The 27,169-nt window shown below is 37.3% G+C and overlaps 1 protein-coding gene across 1 annotated transcript in view; it reads right to left on the reverse strand.

Moving 5' to 3' along the window:
- The window catches only part of KMT2C (lysine methyltransferase 2C), a 205,568-nt gene that overhangs the window by 101,803 nt on the left and 76,596 nt on the right, over nucleotides 1–27,169 (reverse strand). The window contains exons 4-6 of the mRNA XM_059818961.1: nucleotides 25,829–26,035; nucleotides 22,641–22,780; nucleotides 20,864–20,973 (exon numbers count right to left, since the gene is read on the reverse strand). Of these exons, the coding sequence (XP_059674944.1) occupies nucleotides 20,864–20,973; nucleotides 22,641–22,780; nucleotides 25,829–26,035 (457 nt within the window). The remainder of the gene's footprint in view (nucleotides 1–20,863; nucleotides 20,974–22,640; nucleotides 22,781–25,828; nucleotides 26,036–27,169) is intronic.

Genomic DNA, 27,169 nt, shown 5'->3' on the forward strand with positions numbered 1-27,169 from the left:
TTTCTTTTACATCTGTTTTTTTTAATACAGACAGAAAAGGATCTCATTTTTAAAAGCAACGAGCTATGAGCTCTTTCAAATTTCATTTTAAAATTCCCTTTATCCACTAATCCCATTGGATCAAATATGACATTGTTATACAAATACAGTGAAAGAGGAAGAACTAAGTGAATTAACAGAAAACATAAGAAAACCTAATCAATCACCTCCTCTCTTTTCTAGTTTTATGGGAGTACATCCTCCATGAAATAGAGTGGCAGAAACCACACAGAAAATTTCGGGGAAGACAAAAACTCGTACTGCCATGCTGGAATCATAATCGCACCAAAATCAACTGAACAAAAAGATTAGTTCTGCCTGTGGCTTGGAAGCTCAGCTGAATGTCACAAATGCTCCTGGCTTTAATGCAAACAGATGGCTAAACTGTAAAACAGTGACAAAAGAAACAGCTTACTGTTTACATCTTTCTAACCTTCCTACATCATTAAAAAAAAAAAGAATTGACAAAAGATGTATTCCAACTTTACATAAACCTTCCATACTTTGAAGTGGTCCAAAACTGAGCCCAAGTTCAAATGAAGAAAAGATGCCTGTGTTTACGATACTGTAAGATTTTAGCCAGATAGTACTAAGAACAAATCAGAGGTCATTTTTTGTCATTATTTTATTGCCCTTAGAATTACTTTACAGTATTATTGTCTCAGCAGCTGGACAAGTAACACCCCTTAGGAGGCAGACATTAAAGAAAGGCTAAAATATGGACTTTGAATAAATACTTATTTGCGACCTGATTAGGGCAGTAAAGTTAAATGTTAGTATTAGGTATTGCAAAATGTTTTTTAAGCAAAATGACAAAAGGTTTTCACTGATTATTAACTTATTTAGCTTTCAAAAGGTCAGCCAACAAAACCTATGATAACAATAAGCAATTTTAATTTTATGATAGTGTTCCCAAAAATGCACACAAGCCATCTGTCCTTAGTTAAACAATTTAATGTACTACCTGTAAGAACAAATTTCAGACTGTTTAGCTACTGAAAACTGCTATCATACAAACCTGTAACTAAGGAGAACTGGACCTTAACATCCTGTCATTAACGAGACCACAAAGAAATTTCACTATAAACAGTGATTAATGAACTATGTTCTCTAGTAGTTCTGATAATCTTCATTGATTACTCCATCATCTAGAAAAAGCTTTACATTGCTTATAGACACTAATCACCATTAGCACCTCTAATGTCAAATACACCATTTTAAGTAACATAAAGCATTTAAGAGCACAATGCAGTAAGATGGCAACAGAAAAAGAATTAATGGCTTCCAACTGAACTGATTAGAAAAGGTACTAAATAACACGCATTTCCAGGAGTACTGGAAATCACCTCCTCATTTTTTAATTTTGTATTAATCATGTCACAAATTTGGACATTAACTTCAATTTACAACAAGCAAGTCAATCAGAGATCGGTTATTTTTATTCCTCCACCCTTAACACATACCAAAATTGAAGAAATTAAAATTCAGATTTCTCTCTTATAACTGTAATTTAAAACTATAATGTTCTTGACAGAGACAGCATATATTAAAACTTTATTACAGTATCCACTTCATGTTCTGAGTGCTCTGAAGTAAGCTTAAAAAAATAAAATCACAATTGTAGAAACAAACTATAAAGTTTTGCTTCTAAAACTGCATGAAAAAACATGGACAACCAGAAGAGATGCAATTTAGCCGAGCTCAACACATGACTGAGAAAGACTGTCTTCTAATGCAGAATTCTTGACTAGATACTCCATCTGTCCCTAATCTATCCAGTTAATCTGTACAGGAATAAGGAACAACGGTAAGAAGATACAAACAATGATGACTAACACCACTATCAGTGACTCAACACATGTAATCAAGATAGAAAGCGAAAGTCCCTTTAAGTGTGGAGATTTCAGGCTTTCTACAAGTCACTACTTTGTTCCTCCTTCCCACCAGTTGCCTCCTTTTTTCACCTTTATAAAAAAACTACATTAAATAAATGGTGTTGATACCAAGGCATCTAAAAATTGGGACAATAAAGCATTCATGTTTTGCACGGGTGTTTTTCATAATAGTTGTGATAGGTTAATAACCTGTTAGAAGCAAGTTTCCTAAGGGAGATAATATTTTTCATCTGAAACAGGTAGAGGAAAACATGCAAACTTTATGGCGCACAAATCCTTTGTCATATAATCTGAAATGTTCCCAAACCCTGTCTATTCAGAAGTTCCACAGAAGGGTTTGTGTGCCTTGAAGTTGTATTATTCTCATTGTTACATAAGCTAGTGGAATAACTGCACGCATACAATTTCCTCCACATACTCTGCCTTTGCTGCTTTTTTCACACTTTCATGAGGAAAAGCATTTTTTTTATTCACCTCCTTGCCTTCTACAAGATTTAGGATAATGTAAATGTTTTGAGTGAGTCTAAGGTTTCCCACAGCTAACAACCAACTATTCCCTTAATTCTCATCTAATATCCACCATGACAGAAAGGCACACACAAGCCTTTTGTTTAGTTAGCGTGTCAACAATGAGAAGGTCAGTAATGTTTAATGTAATTTAAATTGTGATTATTAGGCCTCAGCATCAGCAACTTCAGGACAAACAAAGCAAGAACAGAAATCATCAGCTTTGGTGTAAGGCTGCTTTCTGGCAGGCTCAGAAAACAGACTATTGTGCCAGTTCCATTTGATTCATGCTCGGAAGGTCTTAAGAAGTATGTGTAGACATTTCTTTTTGTTGGCAGAGCACAGTCTGAGCCACAAATGGTTGGAGGCTTGAAAAAAAATAATCGGGGGAAACATTGCTACATGCTTGTTGTTTAATGATCTTCTCTAGGCATCTGTTACTGGTCATTGCAGAAGATGCTGGGTTGAAGTCAACTTTCTGTCTAATCCAGCACAGCTCCTACATTCCTAAATCACGTATAGGGATTCTGAAGTGGATTAAGCATTCTATAGGTTATGTCTATGCTACAGATCCTCTGTAGCTACAGCTAGGCTGGCATAATTACATTTGCAAAGCCATTTAAGAGAAACTCAGTGAAAGGAGAATTTACTGCTGAGACAGTCACACTGTGCTTGAGATGAGGACATCTAAACTTCAGGCTCGGAATTTTGTGTCTATATATGAGCCAAGTGTTTAAGCTCCCATTACACTTAATAGAGACTTAGTAATTTTATGGAATTTACTTCATAGCAATTCAGCTGATTGAACAGTGAGTGTCCATTTTCAGGCTCCATTGACAATACCGGCCAGACCTCCATTGCCTATAATTCGAATTTAAACACAGCTCACAGGTACATATGTCCACAGGGAGGTCTAAATTTAGATTACAGTCTTGAGCTGAAGCCTGCCTAAAATACCTTGACAAGAGTTCTGTATTGGTAACACAGCTAAGTCCACATCAAAGGCTTTGTCAGCGTGGCACTATCAATGAAGGGATGGATGTGAATGGGTACTGCTTACAAAGACTTCCACATAAATTCTGTTCTATTCATGTAAGTTTTCTGAATGATAGAAAGTTGGGCTAAAGCTTCACATAACACATGCCTAAATTCTCTTAAATACTTTTGGAACACTTAGTCAAAACTTTCCAGCCATTTCTGAGAATAGAAAAGTCAGTAAGAAAAACATTTTGCTCATCTTAAAAACAACCTTACTCACAGGCCTTGCAATTTGGCAGAAATTTTAGTGTGGGAGATGCAACTTTTGCCCTTACCCTGCAGATCTATCCAGATGTGGCCAAGCTTGAGAAAACTATTTTTTTAACATAAAACACTTCCAAAAGTTTGTCAGTGAGGAATCACAGAAAAATCTACTCTCATTGATCATGACTGATCCTCTCCAGTTTCTAGCACTGGTCGGACTACATGTACCTTCTTCAAAGATTGCTTCAGTATGACGAGGATTAGAGAGAGGAAGTCTGTAATAAATACTCTAAAAGCCTAAGCACAATAAGCCACTGGAATGGAAAGCAGACATCCCTAAGGCTCTTCATACTACTGTCACTTAAATTGTCTGGGGAATGGGAGTATCCAGTACACAGGCAGACGGACAAATACAGGCCAAAGAGACAAAAAGGCCTAACTACACTGTGTGAATGAGTCTGATGAGACTGGGAGGAGAAACCATGGACTGAGATGGACGCTGAGGATAAGGATGGCACTTCAAGGGTGAATTAACTAAAACCGGGCACTAAAATTGGATAAAGAGCTGGGGAAACTGATGTGCTAAGACACAGGAAATGGTGAAGGGACAGATCTCAAAAGGATCTGGTGAAAAGGGAATAGAAAGGTTAAGGAGGTGGGATGCAGGAAGAACGAGGAAGAGTGGAAGTGGCTAAAAAAATCAACTTGAACAAAAAGTCAGAAGTCTGCAGCAACTGAAATTGGATGAAGACTACAAGGAGGAAAAAGACACTGTCCTCTGACTCCTAGTGCTATATCGCTATCATTTAGCCAGCTCAAATAGCAGAGGTCTGCATGTAGCCATAAAGGTTTTAGACCTGCAGTTTGGGAAGTCTGCCTTTTCCTTTTTTTCACTGATGGAAGGAAATTATATAGTCAGCCAATTACAAGGCAACACAGATACATAGAGACACAGATGAAGGAATGAACACATGTGCACAACTGTCACTATGTATTGTAAAACACAAAAAGGACTGCAGATCAAACATGGATTTAATGCATAAAATAGACCTCTTAAAAGGAGTCTCTGCATTAAAGAAACCTGTTACTGCTAGGACTGTGCTTAATTTGTAGAGAGAAAAAAGTATGTATTGCAACAAGTTGTGAATTGCTTGCGGGAGAAAAAACCACTTAGTTATGGCAACTGAATGATGACCTGCAAAACAGTTCTAGCTTCACTTCTTTCATAGAGCTCCTTTACGATATCGGGCAGGGCACTAAGTAAAAATTTTAGTCCTTAACCTTACTTTTAAAAGCTTGGGGTTTTTTCCCCCCTAAAAATACAGTCTTGATTTCTACATAGATTATGTGCTCACAACTCCAACAGAATGAAGAAAGAACTGTGATATCAGTGCAACTTTATAAGTAAGTCTGAGCATTTTTATAACTCTTTCAATTTGCCATCCAGATATGGATATTAGCAGATATTTTTAAGTAGAAGAAACAAAAATATTCAACTTCTTTTTGGGAAAATGGAGCCCAAGATGCATAAAAAGGCCACATAAATCTGCTATTTGGAAAAATTTATAGACAAGTTATTCACATGTTTACTATAGTAGAAACAGCATAAAGAAACTCATGCGGAAATGAGTAATTTGAATAGTCTACATGAAATGAGTAGTTGAATAGTCTACATACCTACACATTGAACAACAATGAAAAAATGTAATATTGAAGAGGTTTTTACTAAGACAGCAATGCCCATCCTATGGGCTGAACTAGACACTAGCTGTTCTACATGTGATAATACAATTAAAGACTGCATAATCAGACATACACACAAAGGATATTAATCATGTGCAAAGGATATTAATTGTGTGCAGACAACCTGTCTTCTGGCATGTCCTAAGTTTGTGTTTGATTTTATAGTCTTAATAATGCGTTCTTTTAACAAAGGTTTTGTAGATATATTAACTCAGTTTAACAGAAAGTTAATGTTGGCAAAAGTCACTATATACACTCAATGATATGCCTAATTTACAAGGTAATAGTAGGGATGGGGTTACAAGGAACTCTGGATTATGTACAGACATAAAAAAATACAAGAATTTCCTGCCTTTAATACCTTCCTCATTAGCGAGCACCTCCTTAGTATTCCTTCCCCACTGACTGCAATCAGTACCTTATTGTTCATAATTCCTATTTCCTTGGCTGTTCCTAAATTGCGCTCTCCAAATGGCACAGAGTCATCGTAAACAAAATCCTACATCTTCAGTTCACTAATTTCTGTAAATTGAGCTCAAATAAAGCAATTAGATGGCATACTTTGAAACTACCAGCTTGAAACATTAATATAATTTCTTTTCTAATAAAAGCTTCACATGTTTTATCTGGCTGGGGATTTTAAGTTTTTTTCAATTTGACTAAATTAGTCACTTACACAGATTTCTCCCATTCCTCCTCCCAAAACATGGTATCCCCAAACATTACATATCCTTTTTTAATTCACTAGGTACTGAAATAAACAAATAAGCCCCTTGTCTTTCATCCTATTCCATCACTGGCATTCCTTGGGGAAGCATCGTGAAGTGCGACATCTTGACCTAGAATTTAAAATCCTGAAATTACCGGTCAAACATTTAGCAGGCAATTCAACAGTTGCTCTGGGGGTCAGGGAGGGGAGGATAAGAAGGGGCTGTTCATTTCATTTTGCAGCATGCTGCCTCAGTAGCTTGTGAAGAAAAAAGCTGCCAAATTTTGTAATGAATTCCACAGAACATTAAGTCTGATGCTTAGCAGAAGCCATAACTGTTAAGTAAATTATATCCTTTTGATGAATACCCTTATTTGAAAACAACATTGATTCTTCTAACCCTTTAGCAGTGTCCCAAAACAGATGTGCACAACTGCAAATTCTGTTTGCTTTCAGGTTTACGAAGTGTGATGACATTTTTACAATCATGCATGAGCCCTTTTACCCAGGAGTAAAATAAAACACAATAATTCTTCTCCATCTGTTTGTTAATTTTGCATTCATTTAACTTTGCATTTTAAACTAATAATCATTTTCTTATAATATAGTTTGTTCCATTGGTAGAAATTACAGCTGTTCAATTAAAAAAAATGGTTTATAACAATATACAGTTTTCCTCTAAACACTTCCATTGCTCTTAATTATAGAGATATTAGGGCCATCAAATGGAAAAAACTGCCAGGAAATAGTGTTATGCTTTATATGTCACAGATTCCCTTAGTAAATGTATATATTTACTTCTGTTCCAGCACCAATTCCCACCTGGTCTCTTTTACATTAAAATTCCTTTTCTCCACTACAATATTCTGTGTCGTTTTTAATGTTGCTATGTATAACAGGCTTCTTACACTCTTGAAGGAGTAAGGCACAAACATATGAAGCTTCTGTTTCATATGTAGTGTAGAGACAAACGAAGCACAGTCCTATTTCTTCATAATGCTTTTCCTTAATCTCTCATGACAGGCCAAGGAGGTTTTGATATTTTTATTCTTACCTGGTTACAGCTAAACTAGGACTAGAATAATGTCCTAAAAGCTTTTTCTCACAACGTTTACACTAAAATGGGGAAATCCCATTCCTTCATCAAAAGTAAAACCACATTGAAGTAACATGAATAATACATCAGAAATAGTGAAGGGGAAATAATTTGAGTCTACAAAAGACATGGGCCTGGAGAAAGAGCAGGAGCCAGCCTGGGATTCTGAGAGTCATATTTTGCATTCTGCATTAATCTCTGGACAGCGCATTTCCCTGCCGGTGCACACAGACCAGGCTGTAAGTCCACAGTGAGGTTACAAGTCCTAAACATAGACTGTCCACATGCTAACACAGTGGAAAGTCTACTTCATTGTGGTTCCTAGGCTCAATAATCATCATCAACCTCAAGTAAACTCTTCAAGAGACAAAGGCTGCTCAGCGAATTCATGTGAGCAGTCCAGTAGTATTAAAGAGACTGTTCAGATAGTTAAACCAATAAAGATTCAATCCCTGTTTTCTAAAGCCAATTTTATCTGATGGCATGGAAATCTTAGCACCAGATGATCATCCTAATTCTGTGGAGGTGTCAAGATAACAATGCTGTCACAGTACTAGGATGAATACTTTACCAAAAACACCCATAAAGCAAGAGATGGTTTACCACCAAACGGACTTCTTTCAATTAAAGGAGTTCAGCAAAGGCTGAAAAAGATCAAACTGGTGCGTGAGAGTATAACAGTGCACTCACCTACAGAAATGAACTTCCAGAAGTACCAAACACAACAGACTCACATAAAATTAAGAGTGGAAGTACAGCCATATGTTACTGTGATGCTCAGCTTCTAGCCTTACCAGCATCTTGAGTATTCTGACCTTTTAGTTTCTCAGATGAGTGAGCATTGCTGCCAGGTCCGACCTTTACTGGGAGATTTATCCATCACAATATTTTACATCTGACAGAAAGCAAACATTCTGGAGGTGCCCAAGGCACATTCTGATGTGATAAATGCGTAACAGGAACAGTCTTCCCAACAATTCACCATCTATTTCAAGTTACTCTCATTAAAAAGACTCACCTGATACATTTGGGAAACCTGAAACTCTTACCTATTCAACGCACCAAATCCATTTACATTTTGGAAAATTAGCGTTTTCCTCACAAAGATCAAAAAATTATGATAGCAACTCAACTGTCTTCTTGTATTATTTCTCTAAAAGCCTCGCTTTTAAAGGTTTATTATTTGTCAACATATCTCCCTGGAAATACCATACAAATAACACCTAATATTGCCATAACAACCTGCAGTAATTGAAAGGAAAAAAAATACCAACCCAGTATTTGCTTGGGTATTTGACAGCTGTTTATTTAAATCCAGATTCACTATTTACTCTGCAGTATCTGCCACTCTCCCCAGTTCTCTGCAAGGCAATTTCATACGTACAAAAGCCGAGTGGGGGAAAATTTTTTAAATGGAAGGAAATATTATTTTATGAATTAAAAACTGAAGTGAGAAGGCTGGATGTGGAAATAACTGCAGTGTTATAAAAACAATTGTCTAGATTGCAAATTGAACACATGTATTCTCATTGTATCTGAAGTGAGACCATGTCAGAGCAATATATGTAGTGTGTATCAAGTTGTTTTACCAATGTTAGATGCTCCAAGAAGCAAGTATTTATTTATTTCGTAACAGCTACTTTCTCCCCTCGATGTACTGAAGAGGAACATGACATCTTTGAAGGAATACATTTAATATCACTGAACAAAAAACACACCAGTAAAAAAGCTTATAGGAAGTGCTGATTTGAGAATGTGCCACTTCATCAGTTCTTAAATTAATATTATTAAATAAGATTCTTATTATTAATATTAATCATGACTATGATTCATGGAAAAACTATAAGTTCATTATTGACAGCAGGCCTACCACTGTCTGCCTTTTTATTCCCAGGTCAGATCTGCAGAATGATGAAGACAATTATATAAAGGCAAATAAACAATATTAATTCTTTCACATGAAGAGTTGACTATAAATAGTAGCCTAGATCATTAGAAAAAATAGCTTTAATGCACGTAGTGTCTGTATTTATCACTGAGTGTTATGCACTTGCACATGAAGGGCAGTTGGTCCACATTTGTGAAGATTCATAACATGTCTCTCTCATGCGTGATTTGCTCCATGTTATTAAAAAACCACTCAAGGACACCTGCATTAATGGGACTACTTCATACTGATGCCTGCAATATTTATGCTCAATCTGCAACTCTGGGACAGAACTTACACTAATGGAAGTCAATAACAAAATCTTTAGGGAGTTCAAAACTATTTTTTGCTAATGGTTTGATTTTGCAAGCTGTTGAGTACACCAATCTCGAAAGCAGTTTTTAGGCTACTGCTTAAAAGCAAACCGATGCCAACAGACTAATATGAGTACTCCTGAGTTTTAAACTAAAATATGTTTGTATGATCTTTCTGAGGATGAGTGAAACCCCAAATGAAAACCCATAATATAATTTATAATGGCAGGAAAATATATTACTCAGACTCTCTTCATTGGAATAGTCAAAACCACTTTATAACTCTAATTTCATTAAAGAGTCTGAACTTTAAAGTTCTCATTCAACAAAAAGTATGTGACCCACATCCATGAAAAATTTAAAAGACATGCTTAAATAAAATACTATTTAAAAGGAAAACTGCTACAAAACCAAGATTAGAGTCAATTGTCTAACACTAACCAAACAATGTTACAGCTCAGCGAATATACCTACAACTTGTCCCATAGGGGTATTTTTTCCTTTTATTCATGTGCTGTTAAAGAGGAAGCTTCTGAAGGCAAGGAAGATGCCTTGTTATTCCTATAATGCTCAAAGCATAATGAGGACCCGTCCTTGACTGAAACTAACCAAGATTAACTACAAAAGACTGATTAATCTTTTTTCATAAATGTAACAATCACACAAAGGCAAAATTAGACCCTTAAGCACTAACATTAAAAAAACGAACAGATCGATCCACATTAGTTATAGAAAAGACCAAATATAAAATATTTAAATAAGAAGCAGCCACGAGTGAGGTGGCAGTAAGGTAGGAAAATGAGGGTTGCATTCAAATACCTACAAAAGTGAGGAGATAGGCAGTGCTGCTGCACTTCCCTGTGTAAGTTTCTATGGGCTTACTGTTGGCACGCTCGTTAAGAGATGGGTACGGTTTCCTGCCTTTTTTTAATATATATAGAGAGCTCCAGTCTTCTTAGCTGCTGAAAATATTAATGGAATAATAATTTAAATAAATTTCTAAATATTTTCCTAAGTTTTTAAAAGAACATTTTGTTATTTCCTTGTTCCACATTTAAAATTTGGGGCATTTTATTGTCATTTTCTTAGTTTGTAGACCTTAAAGGACTATGCTACTGTTGCTGAGCACAGACAGATTGTTCTACAAGGAAGCACCAAAATGGGTCAGTCCCACCAGCCCACTGAAGCACTAGCTGAGAAAGAAGGTACAATCTTTATTTAAGAGACAGTGCGATTTTCCTTTAGTGGGCCTTCTTCACTCTTCAGAGATCAGGTTCTCCCTGTTTTTAACACATAAGCCCCCAAAATAACTTGGTATAGATAGATTATAAAATCTTGAAATGAACTGCCCAGCAACAGAGCGCCACCTCAACGTGAACTAGTATGTCACTGCCTTAAATGCTTAGGGTAACCTTTAAGAAAGACACCCAGCAGGGATGGGGTGGGAAGAGAAAAAGAATATAGAGAATTTCTTTGGGCGTATTATGAAAAAAGTGTTTTCTACTCAAGTCATGCAAAAAGGAAGAAAAGGTCTTTGTGAAACACACTTCACCAGTTTGGAACACACACTAAACAATTTCACTTCAGAGCTTTCAGTAAATTATTTCAGTGAATGTTACTGAATAAAGGAAACCTGCACTGGAAATTCCTTCAGGAACATAGCCCTTTCATGTTTCTCAGCTAGGCTTTTCGGCTTTCATTTCTGGGCTATTGCTGCTTCTCTCTCAGACTCTCTCTGTGCCCCTAGTCCATTTTGTCTGCTGCCTACACCTCACAGACTGCCCTTAGCATCTGCAATGCTTATCATCTATTCAGCATCAAAACCCCCTCAGAAACATCTCTGCAGCAACAATCTCTCTCCCCTGATTCTAGTACCCACATATTCGACATCTAGGGTTCAAGCAAGGTGCATCTTTCAAAGCATTCATCTTGAAAAAAATCCCACAGATTGAAAACTCTAAGGCTGACTCTGCTTTCCGACTTCAGTGCCAAGGGAGCGCTCACAGGGCGAGGTCCCACAGAATAGCCTCCTGGCACCACAGCAGGAAACCAGCAGCACCACTGCAGTGGGAGAGAAAAAGGAATAGGTGAGGCTGAAAAATCAAACACTTTCCTTTAGATGAAGCCATATGAACCATCTCAAGGAAAGACGCCTTGTACTGCCTAAGTAACCCAAGTCTTTTCCCTCCTCATTTGCTACCGTGTTCCAGAAATGCAGTTATGATGGGAAAGATCATTTATGTAGATTTGCCTGCCAGAAATAACATTGTGCTTCTGTTCAGGTCTGCAAAATTGCATGGAGAACCGGCCAATGAAGTCAGAGAAATTGTACTCATGCACTGGAAAAAAATGATGGTTTATGAAAAGTGCTCTCTTACTCCAAATAAAGTTTATTACTTAACCCTAAAATGTATATATTAGAATACATGCACTACTCATTGTCTCTTGACAAAGCTGGCACGGATTAAGCTCTAGCACTTATTTCTTACAGACCAAAGGAGGAACAAGACACAGTTGCACTCTAATCAGTGAGTTATAACGTGCACTGACAATACTACTTGCTATGCAGACAAATTCACAATTTTTTTTTTTTTCCATATACTTGGAAACAGAAAGGTAGGGATACAAACACAGCTGTTATTTCACAGAAGGCTCAGGACAAAGCAAATCAAAAGGAAAATCTCAAAAAAAAAAGTTTAAAAATGTGCATCTTTTCTTTTGCTTCATCTGAGAAGACAAATGCTCCTCCGAACTGTGGTTCATAAATTAATGCCTGCCTTCCTCTTGTAAATAGAACCCTTGAAGACAATACAAAAATTAACTACAGCTATATTGGTCTCACATTATCATGTGCTCTCTTTTCTAATCAACAGGTCAGAATCATGATGATAACAGGTTATAAAGCGAGGAACTACTATAGAGACTAAAAAGACACGTAAGTATTTGCACTTGTTACGAATCAAACTCCCAAAATAAGTACTTAGAAAAAGCGCTAAATCGAACACTTTGCCAACATTTGGTACAGTGATACTCTACTGTATATTAGCACATAAACAGGACAGTGTGTTTTATGTCTCTAAACAAAGGAACATTTTTTGTTCTTGAGACGCTAATTAAAAAAAAGTGCTAAACTAGGGATGTGTCACATAGCCTTGAAATAAGTATCTCTTCAGATTTATAATACACTTTTCCACTCATAAAAATTCCAAAGACCTTAACACGCTGAAGCACAGTACTAGCTTTACTGGAAGATTAACAATAAATATGTTAAATAATGGGAAAATAAGTGAAAAATTACTTATTTCTTTAAATTAAATTCTGGATAGACACAAAGTCAGACAGCCTAATAATTATCAGATTATTTTAGAAACAAGTTTTTAAATAAATAGTTTCAGTTTAATACTGTATCTTTTTATCCCCTTACTTTTTTCACTGGCTGTCTGACTTGAAAAGTTATTTAAAGATAACAGCATATCTCACATCAGATAGATTCATATTTCAGATTTATACTATCTAACAACTGGTGGGGAAAGAAAAAACAGATCAGCTATTCATTCAAGAAACCTCAATTAGACTATCGGAATCAACACTTATAAACAATTTCTCCTTCAGTAATGTACACAAACTTACTTGAGTATCGAAGTATTCATGAGCGAGCAACAATTACATCAGAAACACTAAGAAAATAAATGACGTTTTCTTTCTCAATAAATGGAAAATTCAAAATTAAAATCTATTTCAGACCCCTTCTTTCATCAAGTGTTTAGACTTTACATTAGCCACATTTCTTCCACATGCTACTGCCTACTTCATGATCATAATGTTCAGACAGACCGCTCTAGTTCACAGCCATCCTTTCAAACTTTTAAATACATCACTGAAGATCCACATCCAAGTGTGGAGTCTAATTAGATCCCAAGGTACCCATACTGTACGTGCCAAAATAATTACAAAAACATATTAGAAGCAGAGAAGCATAAAGTTCTTGATTCACATTTACTCAGTTTAAACTATTACTTCATTTTCTTAAATATCAGCAGGGATATGGAAAAATGTATTTTATTTTGTACTAGAAAATGTGGTCCATGAGACAACTGGGGAAACTGAAAACTATCTTTTGAAAGCTGAGTCCTAAACTCCATAGTTTTAAAGGTGTCATGTTTTGCTAGGGAACAAAGTTCTTTATCTGTAGCAACTGTAATTTAGTTTTTTCTGTTCTGTGTTTCACTGCAAAAGAAAAAATAGAATGCACAAAATCCCACTGGGTAATTTGAAACAAAAAAAAAAAAAAAAAATTTGGCAAAAGTGACTACAGGGTTAAAAACAACTACTAGGCAAAAAGCTAGTGGGTGGTTGTGGGGGCTTTTTGCATAAAGTATATTAAATTAGAGTTTATTTGCTTTGGCTCCTAGAGTCAGATTATAGGTGAGAAGAAAATGGGAAAGGGTGAATTTTTCAATAATCCTAGTGATTTCAAATGTCAGCCTTCTTCCTTCTTTTTATCTGCTTGTTCTCACTTTTTCCCTATGCCTGGTTCCTTTCTTTTGATGCATGCTTTTCAAAGCAGCTGCTACAGGACAATGACTTCAAATGAACAACAGTGTGTCACAGCAAAGCATATTTTGGTTCAAATTAAAGAATACATTAACCACTGCTCATGTGACTATTATTGAGAATTAAGTTGTAAATCTTACTAAGCAGGCAAATATCTGTTCTCAAACTGCTGGACCTGCAAAAAACTGAACACACATACAGGTCTCGAACCTGAGCAGATTTATCAAAGCTGTACTGACATCATTTATGGTGTACAAAGGTGTTAGAAGAATTACACGTACTAAACCAAAAACAATGATGATAATTTTAAGATATCACATCTGCTTTGCAAAACTTGGAAAATACAGTTATAAAATAATTGACATAGTGTTTCTGATGCCATTAAAAAGCTGTAAGAACCGTCTGATTCATGTTCTCCATGACACAAATGATCTGGCTTTAGGTGACTAAAATCCAAACTGTTCTGGAACAGAGTAACTCATGGAAGATAATTTACAGTGTTAAAATGTTACCAAAGCTGTACCCTTAGTCACTACGCCTTTCCTTGAAGTACAAAGCTTGTCCTCATTGGCAGGGAAATGGCTACAGATCTCTAGAGAAACTCCAAAATAACAATAGGAAAATTCATGCAAAACTGAAATACCTCATGGCCCCCACTGCTGAACTGTTACAGTATTTCTAAAACATGCTAGGAACTGAATGAAACTACTAAACTGACCAAAAGCATATGGAAGTGTCTTCTTGACGAGACATATGTCACTATTCCTCTATTCTTCCTCTAGCACTTTCTGTGCTAGAGTTCTCTAAAAGACAGCAACCCGTGAAAAAAAGTAGAGATGTTATTTTGGAAGAACACTCCCTGCAGTACTTCGTTCCTCGGCTGCAAGACAAAAGTAACTACAGGACGAAAAAAAAAAAAACACCTCTGTAAGATAAAATCAGAAGGCACTCCAACAGAGCAGCCAGGTAGTCAATCCCAAGCTGCAGTGAAGGAAAATGAAGAGAAACCAAGTGCCTGTGCATGCAAAAGTACCATAAAAAACTCAAGAGTTCGGAGTGGAACTTCTGAATACCAGAGCTGCTCATTTAGTATCATGTTACAAAGCTTCTCCTTGAAAAATGGGCAAATAGAGGACTCTGCCCAGAAATGGCATAAATTATGATAGATTATGGTTTTTATGCATTTTTCCCTGGCTTTAAGAATTACTAGCTCTTCCAATAATGAAAAAGGAAGAAGGGAGCTTTCACAGCGCCAAGGAACTGCAAATCCTGCACTCTTATCTCAAAAAAAAGACATCGCTATGTGCTCTGTTCAGCTAGGTTGAGACATATATGAAGCTAACACTGTCCCTATCTTCGGGATTCTGTCATCTAAACCATTTTTCACACACACAGTTTTTATGTGGACAAAAAGTAAAACTAGCTGAAAAATTGCTATGGCTAAATGGGCACAATCCTCCACAGTGTAAGAAGTTAATAGTATATTAAGATGTTGACGCTTATCTTTACATACAAGGAACAATGAAAGGAAGTATCAATTTAGTCAAATCAGTTTTCCACTTAAAGCAGCACAAGTCAACATACACACATACCACTAAAAACACAGTCAAGTCTCAACAACATGAGAAGTGTACTAAGGCTATAGGGTGAAAATACATTCAAAATATGAACAAACACTTTAAAAAAAGTCCCCTCAATTTATTTCTTTATGGTCTAGCTTGGTAAGCATCATGCTAGAACTGAGTCTTGAGCAAAGAATTAAAAACAGTAGATGGAAAGGGCTTTAAGAAACAGTCTGAGTGAGATATTTAATATGCAAGCCTTGTAACATTGCCCCAACTTGGAAGCATCTACAAACAGTGCAATCTCCTGCCTCTGGTGACAGAATTCAAGGGAAGCTGCCTTAAAAAAATTTTCAAGATTGCATTACCATGTGAAAAGGGCTTACAGGAGAGGAATGTCAAAACAGCAGATCGTTTTGAGTTTGGAACAAGGCAAGGTACTATTGATTAGCTTGCCTCTATGCAAAGCAACAACTCCTACAGTTCTCAGCAATGATACCATGCCAAACGCAAGCCTGCAGAAACTTAGCAGGAGCTGTAAACAGCTGCCTTGTACAGAGAGAAGATACTGCCCTGATTAACTAAAAAAAAAAAAAAAATGGATGGGTGGGAGAAGGCAACTGCAATTTTTCAGCTGTCTGGCTGCAAGAGTCTTGGTCCTGAAGAAACACTTGACTATTACTGGAAAAATGAAAGCTGTGAAGTAGATAAATATGCAAAGAGCTAAACAGAATTTCAAAGAAAACAGAAATCCACATTTTATAAAATGGAAACAGAGTAATGCAGTATTTTGGAATGACTGCTTCAGACACTTCATTATTATCATGTTTCCCCTACTCAGTCCCTAAGTAGATAGGAACCTCCTCCTTGGTTTCCACCAATACTGTTTTCTTTGACTTTAGTGTCCTTGACAAAGTCTCCCAGATGTGTAAACTGCTTTCTACATCTTATCAGAAGAGAAAGCTGGCTGGGAAAGTTATCATTGCATTCCTTTCTTGTGCACAGTTTGTTCAGAAGTGGTTCAAACACATCATTTACTGAGTCTTCCTTAAATTCACTTCTTGAATTGAGCTACTTACATATTGGGGGGAAAAAAGCAGCCCACCTTATTTGGGACTTCGTAGCATACACAAGAGCTATGGCTAGATAAGGTAAGGCAGACAAGTAGTAAACGTCATTATTTCCTCAGCTGACTGTAGAGAAACAGCCACCTACTCAATATACGTGAAATAAACAAGGAATTTATAAGGCACTATTTAAAAATACCTGAAAATATTTCAGAAGCCACTCTTGTTAAAAGCTGAGCAGATGCAAGCCCTGAAGGCCTCCATTTTAAATCGTAATGCCAGTAAGTTCACACTTCCAAATATCAAAAAGCACTATAGTTAAGAAACCATAAGACTGAAGCCAGAAATACAAGAAAAAGCAGAAAACTCTGCTTGTCCATATCTATTATTTTTTCAGCAAAAACCCTGATTTCTGTTCAATCAGTTTCCTTTGCTTAGTTTACCTTACTAAGATACCGTCTTTGCATCTTACCACAAATATCCGTAGAAACACCTTACTGATAAAACTCCATCTTCACAAAGCTGACAATATGACCGCTTCTTTACTATGGCAATTTTTATGTACTGAGTAGAGCAGTTATGAATTATAAGACAATTTAGTTAAATTTTGGATGAAGCAAATCACTGGAAGTTTTCTCTCCTCCTGTCTATATTCCAAAGAGTTATTTTCTTTCAAAACTTGAAACAAAATTACTCCAGCATCCCATGAAAACCTATTAAAGTAGCAGGGGAAGGAACCACCATGTCTGGGTGTTCAGGCTTTTTAACTTAGATACAGTACAAGGTCCAGAGATAAGTATGTGAATTCGTAAGAGTCATCTTGAAAAAAGCTCTGACACTATGCTTGTCACCTGGATCACCTGTTCTTCCTTATGACTTTTTAAACTTAGAAAGTGGTTCTGAGAAAATCCATGACTCTCACTTGCTGAGATAAGTGAGGTAAGCAAGACAAGCAATGAGATGAAATGACTCACCTATACCACCCCTAAGGGCTAGAGCACATCTACTACCACAAACCTAACTGTATATTCCAGCTTTTATTTGTCAGTTGTTATAAAACAACACGATGCACAAGATTTCAAACACTTCACGTATACAGATGTATGTATGTGCACTCATTAATATTAAAAGAGAGGCAAACCCAAGACTTTGAAAGAAAGTCAAAGAACCCACCTATGTCTAGACACAAATATGTGTAACGAACTGGTCAGACATCTTTGCCAGGTCCTCAAAATGAGTGAATAAAAAGAAAGAACTGAAGAAGAAAGACATGCTAAGCAGGGTATTTTGTGAAACATGCACAGATACTGAGAACTCCATAGTATCGTATTTTAAATCTTCAGCAAACACGGGTCAAGAAGAAAATCAAAATGAATTAACATACATACTTTGGAATAGGTCAATGAAATATGTCCACACGAACTTTATTAATGCAATCACAAGTTCAGTGAAGCCAAATGGAGATCTCAACTGGTAAACAGAGTAATAAGAAACACTGTCACATCCATTTAAAACAGATTTGCAAACAATAGGCAGCCTAACTAATGAGAAACATGAATGTAACTTATAAGTTAAAGAGACCCTCAAGGTAAGAACAGCCCCAAAACCCTCTCCACTGATTAAAAGACCTAAACCAACGGAATACACTATCAAGAAAAAGTTTGTTACATGTCAAAAATTAACCTGTACATGAACATGATGTCAATGCTCCAGACCACATCATAAAGCCATGTCATGCAGAGGCACTTCCAAGAAGACAGAAATGCCCAACCAAGCAAACAACAACAACAAAAAACCAAATCTGATGGCAAGTAGAGGAAATAGCATTCAGCTTGTTTTATTTAAACTATTTTTCTGTATGGCCTGAGCACATACTTGCATCTGCATTGCCAACAGTATTGAGAACATTTAAATAGAAACTTTACTTTTAAAATGCAGTAACATCACATTAGAAAGAAGCCCAAAATTCTAGCAAAGAACAAGCAGCTATAAAGGCAAAAACACACAGTAAATTAATTGCTATACTTTTTGTTCAAAACTTTTTAAAATATTTCGCACAAAGAAAATTTCTTCCCTTAAGCTTTTCCACTATCACATAGGATAACCAGCACCTTATACTTTTTTGTGCCTTCTTTAGCTTAGTGACAAGTTAAAAAGCAGTAGAAAAATTGTTACCAAGCACTACAGCCTGGACAGAAGCAAACACAGGATTACTTGGACTCCAAAGCAGTTATACACAAACTCTTTGAGCAACCCCCACATTGCTGCTCCATAGTCAAGAACAGAGAACTAAAGAAGAGTTTGCTCCTTATTTCTTGAAAAAAACTAAAAGCAAAACTTCCCTGGTGTGATCATGGGATAAATATGTCCCATTTCATCTAGCTATTCCTCTAGAATCAATCACAGTTGTGCTTTTACTCTGCTCTCCCTGGGGATGTCACAAGAAGGATAAAAGAGAATAACCAAAACATCATTCTTTGCTGACTGACTGCTGTATTACAGCAAAGAAAGTTTCTCAACGGTTTCAGCAAAGATTGAATAGAAAATATGCAGAATGGCATTTGATTCAAATTTCTCTCATCTCTCTGCATTGCACCGAAACATGTGCAACGGGTTCTAAAAATTATTTGCAGAATTTGAAAAGATTAGTAGAGAAGCTACAGAGCAGCACATGGAAAGATAGGGTTGAAATCGAAACTGTCACACCAGAGAGATGTAGGATTCTTCAAGAATTCTTATTTAAATTTTTGCATTATAAACATCTACACAAAACTTAAAATGTACTACTGATGTGAAGGTGAGGCACCAACACCCTGAGGCACAGGGGAGGAGCAAGGTACCATACAGAAAGAAATGGAACTGAAATAATGGAAATAGGATGGAATTCAATAGAGCAAAATAGAAGCTTGAACAATGCAGCAAAGATTTCTGTTAGAAACCAAAATATCATAATGAAAATTACTGCAGATGGGAATAAGCTGACAACAAAATAACTACAAGCCACCATCACCAGCCAAAAACAAGGAGAAAACTTTTCAGCAGGAGGATTTTTTTTTTTTTTTTAAAAAAGTAACCGATTTTGGATGTTCTTTCAATTCTTTTTATAATTTTTTATACACGCACACACACAAATGCTTTAACATCTTTAAGCTCATTTAGAACTTCATACTGTCAGGTTCATTCATTCTGAATAGTCTTTTATTTTGAAAGCAGATACACAGAAATCAATTAAATTATTCAAAGCAAAGCATTTATTCAATATGAGTAAAAAGCAGAAGGTGCAAGGAAAGCTGTATTATATGGCTTGTATTGAAAGACTGAGTTAAAGCAGCTTTTTAGTCCACACAATGGAGAACATTTACTGGTACCTTCTGCATAATTTTTTTATTTTAAATATAATGCATGAAAAACTTTAAGAATCAAGTACAAACAAGCCTAAGCATGGTCATAGGAAAACCAGCAAAAATTACACAAATTTGTTGATAGCATGGCTGATTAATATAGAAAAAACCTAAAATTATTAAAATAATCTACCAGACATGATTAAATACAACCAAAAAATATAGCTACACATGGTAAAAACCAATGTGAAATAGGTCTCTCCATCATTTCAAAATGCTATCAGAATATGACACCAGAAGGAGCCTGTCCTTTTCAAAGGTACCTACTTTTCTAAATACATTACCATTTCAAATTAAAAACCTAAATATTTATATATGTATTTCTATCAATATTTAAAGTAACAACATAGGCTTTGCGGTAAACACTAGTTTTCCTATGCCAACCTGCTTTTTGAAACTGGTATCAAAGTAATTGAGAAATTTTTTACTATATTTGGATCATATAATTTCAGAATATAAACTGGCAAAATAAGTATTTCCTCTACCTAGCGGGGCATTTGCTAATTTGAACTCAACTTTTCTTTTGTCTGTATTTTGTTTTGGTCAGTCAGGTACTTCCTACATTCTAGTTACCTCAGAACTAATTAGTGATATATTCCATGCAACTTCATAAACGTTTTTAGCAAATTGCAACAGCAGATTTTATCATGAAGACCTGTCCAAAGACACCTTATTATGAATGTGAGCTCAGAGATCCGTATGTGGATATTTTTGGTCATACCTCATACTGCATTAGTCTACTGTCTTTTTTGTCAACCCCACCCCCTATTTTCTTGCTGGCTTGAACATTCAATTCTTTTTACTCACTTCTGTGCTCCCTGAGACAACAGCTTTGTCCACGTTCACCGATAGCTGCTCTTCAGTCTGGCAGACTCCCAATGACCACTCCGCACAGCGGTGATGAGCCCAGCAATGACCTAATGCATTACAAAAGAAAAAGAGCTTTGGTTGTACAACTCTGTCAAGCGCTTCCTGTAAGTATGGAACTTAGGTCTAGTAGTAAATACTTGCCAGATAAAATGAATAGTCTCTCTTCCTCCTGTTTTTCTTGTTGCAACTTTTAATGCCCTTATTATCATACACTAAATATCATGCAGTTACTATCAGACCCTAAATATACTGCATTTTTTTGATACATAACACACCTTCCTCTTCATTTCAGCACATTCTGTATATCTGTTTCTAATTTTCAGATGCCTGATCATACAATTATAACAGTGGGGTGTATATGATTCTGTAATTCTATGACTTTATGATTCTATATGCAATGCTTAACACACACACAGAGTTACATTTGATCTTGTATTTCACTGTAGATAACATTTGTCCATGTATGCACTCTTTAACTTATGATTCCCAAGGACTAGGTACAGATCTGTATATTAATGTAGAACATGCTTGCATGATGCTTTAGAATTCTACACAAAACTTTTAAAAGCTCAAAATACAGCATGAACAGAAACACCATATAAATGACTAAGAGAACTATGTCAATACAATAAACACTTTATAAAGATATAATTAGAAATGTTTATCTACATAACAAAAAAACCTAATCAGAATTTGCAGAATTCAACAGGTATCTCTCTTAAAAGAAGTTTCGAATTCAATTCTGGGAAAAACAATGTCAATGATACATACTTCCAAAGGAATTCTGTGACAGCTTTATACTGGATTCAAAATGATGTTTTACATTAGCTGTTGAAATTAGGTACTTAGTCAACTTGATCATTCAGCAACAAAAAAACTCCTCCAAAAATATCTGTAAGAGCCTGGGAAGAGTCATCTACAAATAGTAACAAGAACTTAGAAAAACTTAGATTGATAACCATACACACAAACAGTATGGTATAACTATTTAAAACAAACCATTAAATTATATTTTTTGTTTTTAATTAGACTTTGAAATTAATTTCCACACTCATGAAATAATGACATCTATATTATTGCACAAACGTATTTCCATTTTTGAGGCAAAATACGTGAATAGACTACTGGCATCAAAGCATTTGGACATAGATGCTTTCTGAAAAAGTAATTCATAACTGAGTAAAAAGAAAAGTTCCATTAAAGTGAAAGAGCAGATGACAAACCAGACAGTTTTCTGACAGAAAACCTGCAGATACTGGAAACATGCAAATATATTATGCCTCTATTGTTCTATCAATACTGCTCTTTTAAATCTCCCCTTCCATTATTTCCGATAACCACGCATTAGCAGCAGGAGATTAGGTAAGGCTACAAGATCAGGACTTCAAGAATTATATTAAGCTGTATCTCATTTATTTTTCTTTTTCTCCCCAAAATAGAATCACAATACTGAAGATATTACTACCTGAACACCAGTTCAGCAGAAGATTACAAATATTTCCCCATACAAAGCTGACAACGATTCTGTCCAGTACTTGCAGAGGAGACTATAAAAAAACACTATGTAACATTGGCAAAAGCTACAAAAGCATCATCAAACACTTGACAAACACCAGAGCAAAGAAAAACAACAGCTGAAAAACTTCACTCACTGTCATTGTAGCTACTGTACTACTACTGGATGGGAAAAAAGGAGAATAGCAACACATCTTACCTGTTGGCTCAAATAAGGCTTGAACATCAATGTCATCTGGTAAGCCAACTAAACTGAGTTCATCCCAGAATTTGACAACCTGATCGTCAGAAGCAGTTTGGGTGCTCACACTTGTACATGATGCTATACTCGATCGAGATCTGTATCGGGGAGCAGAAAAACAAACTTAGAAGTGACCACATTCTTTGTTCAATTAGCTAGATACTTGTAAATGATCCAAAACTCAGGGAAAGTGAGTATAATTTTTTCCAAACGTGCTAAAATATAGATCAACATGAACAAAAGTCGTTCTTCCTGATACTTCAGCCCAACATTTTTCCCCAATAAAAAAGTTTTCAGTTAAAGCTGCTATTCAGTAGGCAAGAAAAAGTGCTTGGTAAAATGCCCCTTCCCCCAGCCTGCTCTCTTCCAATTCTTCAGGACACATACGCTTCTTTTTTTCAAGTCCACTTCTGTTTGGTATTAAAACTTGCCTAACCCTAGGAACGGAGAATTAGGTAACAGCACACAGCCTGTATTAGTCTGGGGAAGAAGAGATGTAGAAGAAAGAAAAGAGAGGGGTGTTAAGTGGCGAGCACCAGCTGCAGCTTTCATGTGGCCTTCTCCTTGCAGTCTTAACAGCTGGGTCCAGGGCACAGCATTGGCAGTATCCTCAAAGGAGCCTGCCACAGCCAGAGGTAAGGTGCCTGGATAAAATACAGCAGCTATGGGGGAAAGGTAGAAAAAAGACCAGGAGTGAAAAATCTGCTTGGAAAGAAATATCTTTATCCAATGCCATCAAGATGTTTCTAAAAAAAAAAAAAAAAAAAGTTGGTGTAGGGGAACATGAGGAAAGGAGTGTGGGGGAACCGAAAAATGCAGTGATATAAAGACTACTGTACTGTGCTGACATGGGAGGATCTAGTTTATAACCTTATTAATTTGTTCCCCAAATTCTAATCTCAATAGAAAACAGTTAATAAAACTCAGATTACTCCATTTAAAAAAAAAAAAGAAGTGATGATTCTTCCTCACTTACTTCCTGCAGGCAAAAAACTACCTTGGACATCGAAGGAGCTGCATTAAAGCTTACTGACAGAAAAGACCTGATCTCTGATGCTTCAACGGTAAGTAGGAAAGGCAGTGCTGCGTTTTCTATTAAGGTTCTTTGAATGTCATTATTCTCCCCCATTAATAACTCAAATGTATGCACTTGCTATTACTTCTGAGTTTCTAGAGTTGAGACAGCACAAAACCACCTCTCTTTCCTGACTGCTTATAAACTCTAAAAAAAGATGCGGAAAAACAACCTATCTCCAGTAAGCCAAGAGATACAGTAAGCACTGGAATTTTAACCTGTGATAACTTTGCTTCCTGAAAACCATGCATGCTTTACTTCAGCAATTACATTCAGAAATACATGAAAAACACTTAGCTGGGGGCGGGGGGGAGAGGGGGGAGTACCATCCCTCTTGTACCGCCAAAGAAAGTTTAAAAATTATTACGATACCCTCATAACCCACATCATGACAGAAGCTAAACATCAAAAAAAACCCCAAACCTGTTAACTCTGGCACTATCATCATTAAGACTCCCCTTACTAAAGCATTAAATTGACCCATTCTGTTCAATAAAGCTGGTTCCTGAACACCGCCACGTCCAGTGGAGCCCCCTCTAACACGGAACTGCTACTCAAAAGACAGGCGTTAAAACGAACATTAAAAAAACCTAAAACCCAATTGACCAGGCATTTTTATTGAGGTGAAAGCTCTCTCACAAGATTAAACTGAGCCATTGAACGAACATCCCAATTTAATCTGCAATTAAATATTTCTGAGTGTATTTTGGCCAGATCTGAAGAACAGCGGCCCGGCCCGGCCCGCGACGCCACAGCCCCTCAGGAGGCCGCGGCCCCTCAGGCGGCTCCGCCTCACGGGCGGGCGCGGCCGCCGCCTCCCTCATTGTTCCCCTTCCTCGGCCGGGCCCCGCGGGCTGGCGGCGGCCCCGCGCCCGCAGCCAATCCCCGGCCTCCAGCGCGGCGCGGCGCGGCGCGGCCGGCCCCGGGCCTGGCGGCCGCCCACAGCCCCGCACCGCCCTCCGGAGCCGCGCCTCCCCCAGGGCCGCCAACGCTCTGCCGCGCTGCGCCACCCGCGGGTTCACAGGCAGCCGCTGAATGAACGCGTCTGACTGCGGGGACAGCACGAGCCCACGGCGACAGAATCCCTACAGCTTGGGAAAAACTCGTCTGCAGACAGGTTTAAAAACACGCTTCTCCGATCGGTCACATCTTAAGTGCCACCGCCAGACACACAGAATCGCAGAATCACTACGGTTGGAAAAGACCTGTAAGATCATCAAGTCCAACCATCAACCCAACACCACCGTGCCCACTAAACCATGTCCCACAATGCCACGTCCACACGTTCCTTGAACACCTCCAGTGAGGGTGACTCCACCACTTCCCTGGGCAGCCTGTTCCAGTGTCTCACCACTCTCTCAGGAAAGAAGTTTTTCCCAATACCCAGCCTGAACCTCCCCTGGCGCAACCTGAGGCCATTTCCTCTTGTTCTATCACTTGTCACATTGAACAAAACTTCACCGTGGAGCTGTGTATGTGCCTGTCAGAATTACTGAAAGGTGGAACCAAAACCTGAGGACTCGGGAGGCCGCCCTTCAATGGCTAAAACCAGCCTGTTGGGAGACCTGCCAACGAACCCCGCTTCTGAAGGGTAAGAAACACGCGCTACGTGCCTGCACCAATACTGCTGCCACTGCAAGAGCCAGCTTTGGAGGGCAAGGGGAAAAAGCTTCAACAAGGTGGGCAGAGGCTTGTAGTTACTCCGGACTACAAAATACACGAAGTGTCGGAAGTCCCTTATCGTCTACTCTTGTGTATACTTTTACTTCAACCTCACAAGTAGATCTGTGCTTTACAGTAACTGTGTTTCTTTTCTACAGTCTTCCAGAGGCAAGATTCTCACTGGAGGGGAGAAACCAACCAATCTTTAAAAAGCAGAAGAGACAGCTATTCCTATACCGCTTGCATTTTTGGTTTTTTTTCTCAAAAAAAAAAAGACTAATATTAACACACTGCATTTTCACAAATACAAGTTATGTGCCTACTGCAGTACAGCATCTGTAAAGATGCTTCCTGAACGTCATGCAAAACAACAACAACAAAATACGTATTTATTGTAGAACGGACTTACTTCTTCTGTCCTCTCTGTTTGCGCGGCACTGAGTTTTGCCTTGGAGTTCTCTCACAAGCTCCATCAGTGCTGTCGCTGGCTTCACTCTTATTTAAAGGCTGGTTTTTCCATGGGATAACATACCCAGGAGTTGGACTGAATTGTTTTAAGTCTCCTTGTCCTAATGAGCTCCGTTCTCCACAGTAACAAAAGGCGCAGAGTTGTTCGCTGTGAAAGGGAAAATAATTACTTCTTTTTGGGGGGAGGAAGCAGCAGAGGATACCCCATCAAAGAGCAACTTTCATGCCAATTTAACCCTTTATAACAAAACAATAAAAGCTCCCAAGTGCTGTCAGCTATGAGAATTCAGCATTCAGAAACACTATTTCCAGCTAATTTAAAGTTACATTAAAAACTTTTTTTGTTCACAGAAGTGCATGATTAACAAAACACAAACCCCCACATATAACATTCAAATGATTAATATAACCTTTTTATTCAAAAATTCTGTATCTCTAGACATACGCTTGCTAAATGGTGTTGGAAAAACAGGACAAAAAAAAAAAAAGAAGAATGGGAGGAAGAACTTTAATAAACACCTCACACCCATTAAAAAGAACTCAGCATTGCCATCACAGAAGAGGCAGAGCTCTGCCTTTTGGAACACAGTTAGCACATTACTACACATACACCCTTCTGTAAACCCATACACCTTATGTGTAACACAATGTGCAAATACTATACACCAAAATGTTTAATGAAACATGGAAAAAAATGGAGTAATAAGAAAATCACAGCAATGGCTACAGCCACACATACCACTGCATACGACATCCACAAATCCAAATATCCTTGTTTAATTTAGTATTTAAAAACAAAACAATAGTTAAAAGTTTTACTAGAGGAAATTTATGTTTACAGAACTGTGACCACTACAATATCCCTGTACCATTTGCAATTACGTTTTAACGTGTGTAACATAGCAACAGCATTGAAATGACAGCTCTGACAGCGCTCCTTGTGTCACATCATATGGAAGCTACTGAAAAATATTTCTATAATAAACATACCCACAAACTTAAAATGTGAACTTCTGCAACTAATGCAGTTCGCATTAAAGGAAGGCCATTTAACACATCTTTTTATGCTTAAATGAGCAATTCTGTTTTCTTCATATTTACACCCCTAATACCCCAAAAAGATGCCTCAGGGAATCAGGCACTCGGAGAGAGGCTTGGTTTAGCCTGGATCCCATTTGAATAGATCTCAGTGCATCTGCAAGGTGGCACATTTGGGTTTGGGGCACTCTGTGTTGGGTTGGTGGAGGGAGGTAAGGTGGGAGGAAGAGAAAACCTTAAGGCT

This window comes from Gavia stellata, chromosome 6 (assembly GCF_030936135.1).
Source record: "Gavia stellata isolate bGavSte3 chromosome 6, bGavSte3.hap2, whole genome shotgun sequence".
Classification (NCBI taxonomy): Eukaryota; Metazoa; Chordata; class Aves; order Gaviiformes; family Gaviidae; genus Gavia; species Gavia stellata.